The sequence below is a fragment of the Hipposideros armiger genome, unplaced genomic scaffold, assembly GCF_001890085.2.
Source record: "Hipposideros armiger isolate ML-2016 unplaced genomic scaffold, ASM189008v1 scaffold_1094, whole genome shotgun sequence".
Taxonomy (NCBI): domain Eukaryota; kingdom Metazoa; phylum Chordata; class Mammalia; order Chiroptera; family Hipposideridae; genus Hipposideros; species Hipposideros armiger.
In genome coordinates, this window is record NW_017732444.1 from 319185 (window position 1) to 330841 (window position 11657).

An 11657-nucleotide genomic window follows, 5' to 3' on the forward strand; every position below is an offset into this window, starting at 1 on the left:
TAGGCTGCAGCCCCTGTGGCAGTGGGTTGCCATGGGCTACTGTGTGTAGCCAGCAGCCAGCGTGAGCGGCCAGCAGCCACCGTGAGCAGCCGTCCAGAAGCCGGCGACTCATCTACCTCGCCCGGGAAGAGCGGAATGATGGTGCCAACTTGGGCCAGTGAAGCAACATCCTCCACAACAAGACTGAAGAACAAAAAGACAGCAACTTGTCTGTTCCCCTTCCCCCAATTCCCCAATAAAAATCTTAAAAAATAATAATAATGCCCACAGTGTCAAAATAACTGTCCAGGGACAATGGCTCAGGAAGTGTCCAATGGCATGGGGATCGGGAATCGACTGCTCCTGTGACATGATCTTAGTTGTGTCCTGGTTCTGGACCTGGTTCTTCAGCTGCCCCCAACTGACTTGACAAGCTATCCAAAGTCCGTCCATTTTCTGCTTAGTCAACGATGGTTTCTATTGCTTGCAACCAGGACTGATTGGTTCAAATTATATAAAGAGTAGGTTGTACGTGATCTCTGTAAACTGAGAGGAACTCTAGAACTGGTTTTCTGGTCTAACTGGGGCTGAAGTCGTGACTAGCCCATCAGTATTTAGACATGGAAATCTGGCAGCCCATGGTGTACGGTAGAAAAAGAGCAAATTGCCTTATCCTTGTAATCATTTAGATACCCAGAATGTCTTCGAATGATGTGCCTGGTAAAGGCAAGGCTGAGTGGCTGCTGCCAGAGAAGCTGAAAATAGTACGAAGAGCATGAGATACTCAAGGACTACAGGCTGAGGTGAGTGCTTCTAGCAGCACAGTTTGGCTTAGGGAGAAGGCGGCAAATCTTGGCTTGAGGTGTGGAGTGAAACACAGGATTAAAAGGACTTAATACTTGAAGAAGTTGAAAACCAAATGCCCAGTTGTCTCCTGCAGGTTGCCAAATTTATCAGTTAAATTTGTTTTCCTTTCATATAAGAGATCTAGTGACATTGTGATTAAATGAGCAGTGGGACTCTGAGATCTGAAATGGGTACACATGACAAGGTTCAGAGTACTCACACAGTCCTCTGAACTCAAGGTCCTCAAAGCAGACCCTTATCCCTTGTCTGTTGAGGCAGACACTCCTGAAATATTTAATTTGTAAGAAGAAAACAAATAGCCTCATACCCCACCCCCAACTCTTCAATGTCTCAACTTAGAAGTACAATTCTACCCTAGCATGCCCTGGGTCAAGTCAAAATTGAATCTGTAAAAAAGGATTACACATTACTCTAACACTGTCCATTTATGTTGTTTCTGAGGGTGCTGGATTAAGAAGGAAAGAACACAATTTTAGATGGATCTAAGTTACACAGATATGGGTATATTAATTCTAGAGCCAATGTGCTAGCTTCAGAAACTGGCCTTTTGGAGGTCAGGTGATAAACAGACTTTTGACAGCAGCTTGGTGGGAACCCAAAATCAACCCACTGTAATTTCCCCAAGTCCATGAGTGAATACTTTAAATAGTTGTGTTTAGCAATAGCACAATCACTACACTGACATCCTGAATAAACATTATAAAGGTAGATGGGTCCAAGCAAAAACCATTAGCGGTCCCCATTTATCATGACAGAAAATCAAAAGTATACTTCAGACCAGGGGGCTTTCAGACATTAGTGACACCATCAAAAACATATTCAGGGGTAGTAATTCTTAGCATCCACCCATTTTAATTCTCCAGTACAACTGGATATGTTATTAATAGATGATCTTACGCAACCTTAATCAAATGGCTAGGGTGCTTTTCCAGATGTGGTCTCTTTACTATAGCAAATCAGTACAGCCCTAGCTTCTCATATGCAGCTCTAATCTGACCATTTTTTTCTCCAAAAGCAATTTACTTTCACCTAGCAAAGACAGCAGCACATCTTGCACATCTTCCCACCTTTCCTGAGAGCAGTGGTCCTCAAAGAGTGAATCAGTAACATCAGCATCCCCTGGGAACTTGTTAGAAATGCAAACTCTCCACCCGACCCCAGATTCAGGAATTCTAGGGCTGGGGTCAGTGATCTGTGAATTCTTTGTTTTTGTTTTTGTTTTTTTGGCAGTGTCATTTTATTTTGTCAATGGTAGGGGAAGTGGTAGTTATAGTAGATTGTATGTTTTCACAGCCCTAAAATTTACTTAACGTACACAACTAATTAAATTAAAATTGTCCAAAATAATGGCAGTAGAAATTATGGCAGTAAATGCAGAGGTTGAAAAGTCAAAATAAATAAAAAGTAAATTCACCATTGAGGTTTTAATGTATATATTCTATGTATTTGCTTATGAATACTCTTTATGAATACATATATTTTTAAATAGCTGTTATTTACTTTTTTTGTAACATCATTTTTGAATTTTATTACAAGAAAAAGAAAAGCTAGATTTTCAAAATCCCATTATTAATCTGTGTTTTAACAAGCCCTTCAGACGACTCCGATACACACCAAAGTCTGCGAAGCACTGCCTTAGAAAAACATCAGCTCTTCAGCTCTGTGCCTGAATTTCATTGTCAAAGACTCTAACCATCTCACGTTGGACAGGACATTATACTGGCCCATCATGTTTAGGACATAAAGCTGATGAGGCCATAGACATGTGATGATGAGGAGAGTAACCCTACATAAATAAAAGGGACCTTCCACCTTGGTTTTGCTAATGCTTCCTGGTACAGACTGGACACAACTATGGGACATCTAAAGTAATCAACACAAGCTATCGCTCATGAATGGGATGTTACCTAACTCGCCTACTCCTGACATCAGGTGTGCTCAAATAGCATTCTATCTTCAAGAGGCCTGAGCAGAATTAAAGACATGGGAAAGCAACGTGAGCATATTACTCACACTCTTTGAATGCCTATTTCTGCCACCTTTTCCTTAAAACACACCAGCTAGCTCCCCCATGCTATAATGACATGATAATGGATGGAACCGTAATTGGACTTGGGGTTGGTGACACTGTAAGATCCTAAGGAGAAAGTCTGGGTTTGAATTCTAATAGAGAGTGATCAAAAGAAGAAAGACATTTTGATGTTTTAAAAAATACATGAAGCTGAGCCTAAGAAGAGTGGTCCAGCATCAGTATCTTGGCTGTGCTTTGCCCCTTGAGTATAAAGACACAAGATAGACAAGCATTTGTCGCTTTTCTGCAGCATGAATCAGAATCCCACTGGTACATGGAAGCAAGCCACTGTCACCAGTGAACAAGGCCAAGAGACTACAAGGCATCCAATTTTCACCTCAGGATTTGTTTTCTACTCATGGTGAAATACTCAGTAACTCTCAAGAAGTAATAAAAGCTTTGTTTCTTACTTTATCGTGGCCCCCGAAAGAAAGCCAACTTCTAGTGATGGTGAGGAAAATACAAAGTGAAGAAAAAAGTGATGGGCCTCAGCTAGACAACAGACTCATTCAGGACCTAAAGGGATCCTTAAATGTTTACACTTCACAAAACAAATACTGTCAACTGATTACAAGGGTCTTGAGTAAATTCCTTGAGATATCAATGGGCTACTGTATATAATAAAGTGGTAAAAACTCTGCCACTTGTTTTCATGAATGTGACCAACCTTAGGCAAGTCAGCTTCTTTAAAAAATACAAAGCAGAGCCTGGCATACAAGAGAAGAATAAAAAGCAAAAATTTGCATTATTTCTGTAATGGAAAACTTGCTATTTCTGAAATATTTCTTAGCATTACAAATTTTTTATTATTTCTCCACAAGAGCTTTCCTTTGGAAATTAGACAAATACACACAGTAACTCGTTGGCACTACAAAAAAAAAATCTGTTCAGTGATGTGTCAATATTTTAATTTAAAACTTGTAACTTGAAACATAGCAATTCTGGGGAAGCTACACATTCAACACATTAATGAATGAAAAAAATGACAAATATACAAACCAGGATAATAAGGCTTCATTATCTACATGCTGCATTCTCAAGGAAAGGAAATAATCACAACACAACAGTCTCCCCGTGATCTGAAAGAACCACACACGTCCCTCTGTGGACAGCTCTCCTGAGGGCACAATTAATGACATCCTAGACTGCAGAGTAGAGGGAATGGCTCTGTGGGAGCCCTGTGCCTATCGGCAGAGCTTCCCAGAAAAAATACTGTCCTCTGTTCACACCCAGGTCTAACCCTGATTCTGCAGACTTAGAAACAGTCTAGTTATTTTCCCTACTACCGCAATTCAACATCACAAAGGAAAGTAAACTTGTGGTTTCTACACTTTAAACACAATGGTGGCCACTATACACACAACGGACTTGGAACACTTTTCAATGTCGACTTCATTTTAAATGACTCGCTAGCTTACTTTCAGAACAGTTACAGCTATTTTCAGAAAGCCTTCCCTGAAAAATAAAGAGATTAGTCACACTAAACACTTTCTTGCCAGTGTATGGGGGGTATAAGAGTAGAGAATTAAGGAGGAAAGGAAGGGGTCCACCAGACTCTTCTAAAAGCAGAAAAATGAAAATGTTTAAAAACCACTGCCTACTACAAATAGTTTTTCTTAGAAACTTGTTTATAGTTTTTCTCCATCTCTTTATTTTTAATTGAATAGAGACTTTTAGTAGTGCACATTAACAGGTGGAAAGGAAAGGGTTTTTGTGTTTTTTTGGCTCACTTCCCTTTAGACTGTTCAAAAGTGGAATGACCACATGCTGTTCCAAACACAATACATGACTTTGCCTTTGCCTAGACCTCAATGAAGGCAATTCAAAAAGAAAAATAAATATTCCTGTTTCCATTTTCCCTAGATCAGTCTCAGCTCTTTTTTGGATGAAATTAGTCTCTCAAGGGACATCAGCCTAACAATTTGAGAAACAATGCTCTAGATATGAAACAAAAAGGGACACAATGGAAAACCAGCAGCCATTTGTTTTTCCGCTTGGGAGAATTAGACTGTACAACATCCTTTCATTATGAAGCCAAGTTACTAGTCAGAACTATAAATTAACTCTTTGTAATACAAATGACTTCAGCTTCAGATAATAAAATAAGGAAAAAACTGAAATCCCTGATTTCAAGCAATCTGAAACAAAACTAGAGAACTAGGATATCCCAATCAGATCCTTTAGGTTTGTGATAAATTTGACTTAAAAAAATTTATGTGTGAAGTTAACATAACTCAGTTAACATATTAATAAGTATGTTTATTTATATGTGTTATATATGTATAATCCTTAATAATACTTTTAAGTACTTTAAACCAGGGTTCAGCAAACTATAGCCTGTGGACCAAAACACTGCCCACTGCCTGTTTTTGTAAATAAAGTTTTACTGAAACACATCTACACTCATTTGTTTACATATTGTCTATGGCTGATTTTGTTGCAACTGCAGAGTTGAATAGCTCTGACAGAGACTGTATGGTTTGCAAAGCCAAAATCTTTATTATTTGGCCCTTTACAGAAAAAGTTTGAATTCCTTGCTCTAAACCAGTGGGTCTCAAACTTTAACATCATAAGAAACAACTGGACAGCTTGTGAAAATACAGTTTCTTGGGCGCTGTCTTCACAGATCATGATACAGTAGTTCGGATGGAAGGAGTCCATGAACGTGTATTTCTAACAAGCTCACAAGCTGCTGGTCCATGAACTAAACTTTGAAAACCACTGCTCTAAACCATCTCATATAATCACAGCTCAGCAATGACCACAAATGTTATAAATTCTACAAAACAGGATTCCCACCACACAAAACAAAAAGAGGTGTGAGACAAACAGGCATAAAAGAGGTGTGAGACAGATCTCTGGACTTACATGGAAGCTTTGGTGGCTAAGGAAAGCACAACTGGTTGCCATAATCATCAGATAATTCTTGAGCCCCTCATCCTAACATTAATTCATAGTGAACACTGAAAATTCAACAGGGACCAGCAGAAACCAAAGGCACTTGGGTTGGAAGTGTAAAGCCCAGTCTGTTCTTTAGAGAAGCTATAAAAAACACTTTTCTAAAAAAGTAAAATCCAAGGTACATGCAGTTAATAACTTAGTACTTGACTGGACGATAAACTTACGTACTAAAGTACAATGTTTGAAAGAAAATCTGACACAGCTTATAATACAATGGTCCAATCTAAAGATGATTCCTTCACTCCATATAAATAAATACAAATGGTTAAAAATCAAATTCTTTAAAAAAATTCTAACAAACACGCATCAAGCTAATATGGAAAAGAACATAGAGGATGTCAGCTGATAAATTTTATTAGAACTAGGCTCAGGCAGAAAGAAAGTAGATGATATATAGATATTAGGATGTCTTTTACCTGGACACTGCAGAACATAGAAGTAGAAGGTAAAGGTTTGGGGGAGAAATTCTCTTTGCTGATTTATTAGGACAGGAAACACCACCTTTTTCTTTATTCAGCCTTTGTTGAGCATCTACCATGCTCAGAGGCACTGTACTGAGATGAGAGACAGAAATAAATATGATCCCTACTCTCAACAAGCTTACAATCTAGTGAGAGAGACATGTAAATAATTGCAGTACAGTATAAATAAATGTAAGAACAGTCATAGATATTAAGTACTGTCACAGTGTAAAGAGTGAGCTGATTAAATAAGCTTGGGACAAAGCAAAAGCAAGCTTCACTTAAGCACAGAGTTATTGCTTTGAGTCCTGAAGAAACTGAGCAGGTGAAGAAGGATGGGTAAAGAGCCCAGGAGGCAGTGGCTACAATACTATGTGCAAAGATACAACAGTGAGAGAGAAATATGGATATGAGTTCTACAAGGAGGTTGGTTTGGGTGAAGCAGTGTTTGGAAGGGACAAGATGAGACGCTGAACAGGAAGGCAGGGTCCCACATGAAGAGCCTTGGGTGCCACACAGGAGTCAGGTCTTTATTTTTCCAGCTTTAGAGAAACAGTGAAGAATTTTACCCCAACATGGACTGCATGGATTTGCATTTTAACAAAATCACTTTGGTACCACAGAGAGGAGCAACTGAAGGCTAAGGACTTTATTTTTTATCTAAAAATTCTGGTGAGACTTTGTGTTCAAGGTACAGATGAGAGGGGAAAAGAGGTAGAGATGAATAAAAATTAAAAGAAACCATCTCCCAGTTTAATTGTTAAATGAAGTTTGCAAAGAAGCAGCCAAGATTAAATTAACACATCACATTCTGAATCTTAAGAAATAATATTTTTTATCCCATAAGGTTAAGGGTAAAAAAAAAATGACTTAAAGATGATATTATGGTCCATGCTGACAGAGAAGACTGTCAGACAGTGCTCAGACCCTGAACAAATCATAACTTCTTTGGGCTTCCATTTCTTCATCTATATAATGAATGATTCAGGCATTCTTAATCTGGGCTACACATAAAAGTATATTTCAACATACAGAAAAACCTTGGATTGCGAGTAACTTGTTTTGCGAGTGTTCTGCAAGACGAGCAAACATTTCTAATACATGTTAACGTGGTAAACGAGCGATGTCTTGCAATATGAGAAGTTTGTTTCCGGAATGCATTATGCTCGCAAACCAAGGCATTACTGTAATTGATTTCCTTTGTAATCTTACTCATTTTATTTAAATTTTAAAACAATTCTCTTATTCTGAGAAGGGGTCAATGGTACAAAAGAGGGTTAGAAGCTCTGCATGATATTTAGGGTCACTTATAACTCTAAAATAATAGGATTTGGGACATTCAGTACAGGAACTAAAAGAGAATGCCACTGGCTAACCTCAAATAAGGATGGGGCAATAGAGAAAGCACAATACCATGAGCCCAAAAAATCACCTATTGGGATTTAAAGTCTGACTCAGGTTGATATTTGCCTTTCCATTTCCCTTCTTTGTAGACTTAAGTTAATGCTGCTATTAAATGACTGCTTCACGGCTTTCTTCTTTCATACCCTTAAATCTACTGAAGTATGATTTATAGAATAAATCCTAACAGTAAAGGTTATGAGAAAGTTTAGTGTAGAAGGATGGTTATATACAAAGATATACTTTCAAATAAATGAGATAAGAACAAAAATGCCTTTTTGATAACATCCAGACACAAAATTACCTGGGAAAGAGCAAGGTAAATTTCAGTCAGAAACAATTGGTTTTAAAAAACATATGTAGAGCAAAAACTAATGCTTATCATCCTACAATTATACACATTTAATAGCAGGATGCATCTCTCCCCTAGGAACGCCAAATGATATATATTTATAAGGTTGATGTTAGTATTCAAACTTAAAATGTATGTAGCCACTACACAGAAAGGGAATCAGATTTTTTAAAAAAAAACAAAACAATTTTAAGAACTCTATGAGTTATAAAACATGCACTATCATCAGAGAAAATGTGAATGAATGATATAATTATTCCTTGAAGGTATCCCTTCTTCATATTTTATTTTAATTAGAGTAAACCATCAAGATGGTTCTGATTAACCAATGAAAAGTCTCACTGCATCATTTATTCAGTGTTCAAAATTACATCTTGTACTGGTTTGAAAAACCACTGAAAGATTACAATAATAGAATTTGTAATGCCCTTTTAAAGTACATCAACTTAGTATTTAAAAGCCCTCCTATTTGCTCAACATCACTAATCATCAGAGAAATGCAAATAAAGCCCACAATGAGGTATCACCTCACACCAGTTAGAATGGCTATCATCAACAAGACAAATGATGACAAGTGTCGGAGAGGCTGTGGAGAAAAAGGAACCCTCGTACACTGTTGATGGGAATGCAGATTGGTGCAGCCACTATGGAAGACAGTGTGGAGGTTCCTCAAAAAATTAAGTACAGAATTACCATATGACCCTGCAATCCCTCTCCTGGGGTATATACACCAAAAATCTAAAACATTTATCCGTAAAGATACGTGTGCTCCAGTGTTCACTGCAGCATTATTTATAGTGGCCAAGATATGGACACAACCAAAGTGTCCTTCGATAGATGATTGGATAAAGATGTAGTGCATATACACAATGGAATACTATTCTGCCATAAGAAAGGATGAAATAGTGCCATTTGCAACAACATGGATGGATCTTGAGATTATTGTGGTAAGTGAAATTAGTCGGATAGAAAAAGTCCAGAACCATATGATTTCATTGATATGTGGGATATAAAATTGAAAGCAACAAAGGAACAAGACAAACAAAGAAACAAAAACTCATAGACACAGACAATAGTTTAGTAGTTACCATAGGGTAAGGGGGTCAAATATATGGTGATGGAAGGAGAACTGACTCTGGGTGGTGAACACACAATGTGATATATAGATGATGTATTACAGAATTGTACACTTGAAAATTATGTAACTTTACTAACCATTGTCACCAAAAAAAACTTTAATTAAAAAAACAAACAGAAAAAAATAGTTAAAGCCCTCCTATTTTAGACATGAGTGTACTACAATGATGTAGTCCAACAATTATTCAACTAAACAATGCAAGACTTTTGAAGCTGCAAAATCAAGTCCAGTCAGTTTTTAAAGTAGTGTCTGCATTAAAATTATAGGGGTTTCATCTCTTAGCAACGATCTGAGGGGAAAAGAAGACTTCACCATCGTTGGACAGTTTTTTTTTTGGAGAAAAATGACATGAACATTTGTCTTCTTCTTTCCTTCCAAGATACTTATCAACCTAATAGATACATAGAGGAGGGCAGGTCTCTATCACTATACATAACTCTTTCTTCCCACATCTCCCTAGAAATCTGCAAATCTCTAAACCAGAGGCAGATAACTGAGGCACCTACGGCAATCTTTAGTGTCACTCTGCTCCTCCCCTGACACGTGATTTCTTTTAACAAATATCTTACAAAAAATATTGAAGTGCTTTAAAAAGTCACTTTTTAGCAAAAATACTATCTACAGCCCCCAAATCTTTCAATAATTGTTGTGCCAAGTGAATATTGCAACTACTTATGAAAACATATGTGGTCCAGGCACTATAGATTGTATGTTCAGTGAATTAGGAAAAATCCAGAATTCACATTATTAGAGGCATTACCATAATTGATTCAGGAAAGCAAAATATTTGCCAGGTGCAAGGTATTTCTAAATCATTTATTACTATACTTCATATAAAACGAACCCTATCTTAAGTAAATGCATTAAACAGGGCCACAAATGTACACAAACGCAAGTTAAAAGGGGGACTTAATTTTCAAAAGGATTTACTCCAAATATGATTTGTACACAACTGAAAGAATCCCTTACTGTCTTAAAAAAAAGTCGCATTTATAGTTTATCCCAGAACAGAGCATAAACTATTTTTCTATAACGGTATGAAGAACTACTCACCTCCATTTCTACAGCAGCAGTACTCTGGTCATAATGACCCATCAGATTAGGGAAAAATGTCATGTTGTAGGCCATTTTCATACATCTGGGAACAATAATTGGTTCACAGGTGAAAAGGCTGTGTCCGCTTATGAAGGGTAGGAAAACACATGTCCACAAAAATGTAAACATTTCCATTTTCTTCAAATTCCTGCTTTTACCACATGGCTTGGATTAATCGCTCTTTTCATTCTCAGATCTCCATCCAAAGATAAAATGTTCAAATACCTCATTTCATTATTTTACCATTTTGAATGAAGCTCTTTTCCTAAAAATGAGTTCCACATCAATTAACTGTAAAAACAATCAAGAGGGTGTATGAGCAACATTTGTCATAAACCGAAAGGCGAACATCCAAGTGCAGAGTTAAGATTTTCGCTGTAGGTAACTAGCATTGGCAAAACGATGGAAAATTCCATCCTTTGGAGACACTCTTCCACCTGTCTTTGCCCAGACTGTATCATTTGCTGAGGAAGTCTCGTCGTCTGGGGGAACTGATGATAGGTTTGTGCTGTGTACCAACCACAGAGTAAAATGGGGGGGGGGGGGGGGGCGCGGAATCTAATGAGTGAGATGGAGAAAAAAGTAATACAGAATAAATAAGTTTAAAAGGATTGAATAAGTTAAAGGACTGAATAAGTTAAAGGATCGAATAAGTGAAAAAGGCATCGAATGAGATCGAGAAAAAAGTCACGCAGAGTACATTAAAAAGGATTAATAGAATCGTTAACATCTAAGGGCCCCTGTTGGATATATTATTACCTACAAGAAAACTGGGTCCCAGGGAAATGCTTTAAGACCTAACGAGTTCTTAAATTCTTTAAAGACAATGAAGGGCCAGGTTTTGCGGCAGTCTGCTAGGGATCTGCCACTTTTCTGTTTTTTCCTAAGGGGCACTTGCAGGATTGCTGCCTGCGGAGGACCGGCCCTGGTTTTCACGGGCTTGGGGGATTCGCGATCCCACCGAAAGGGGGAAAGACGCAGGGCTGTGCCGGGAGGGCGACCGAGTCTGCGGGCGGGAGGCCGTGGGCCCCGGGTGGCTGTGGCCGCGCCCCCACCCCCCAAACACAGACCGGTGCCCAGGCTCCCAGCGCCGGGCGCGGCGCCTTGTCCCACACCCGGGCACCTGCCCCGGGCCTGGAGCCCGGCAGCGGCTCCCCTGACCCCGCGGGGACCCGCCATCGCCTTTTAGGAACCAGCCCCAACTTCGGCCGCAACTTCGGGCGGAAGCGGGCCGTCCGGCCGCTGCCCTCCCGGCACCTGCAGCTCCCGGCGCGCCGCCCCGGCCCGCCCCGCGCTCCTCGAGGCCCGCCCGGGTCTCCCCGGGGCCCGCCC

The 11657-nt window shown here is 39.0% G+C and overlaps 1 protein-coding gene across 1 annotated transcript in view; it reads right to left on the bottom strand.

The window, feature by feature from the left end:
- Window positions 1–10615, bottom strand: part of FZD6 (frizzled class receptor 6) — a 33738-nt gene extending 23123 nt beyond the window's left edge. The window contains exon 1 of the mRNA XM_019632174.1: window positions 10284–10615. Coding sequence (XP_019487719.1) covers window positions 10284–10460 — 177 coding nt within the window. The 5' untranslated portion in view covers window positions 10461–10615. The remainder of the gene's footprint in view (window positions 1–10283) is intronic.
- Window positions 10616–11657: the final 1042 nt, after the last annotated feature.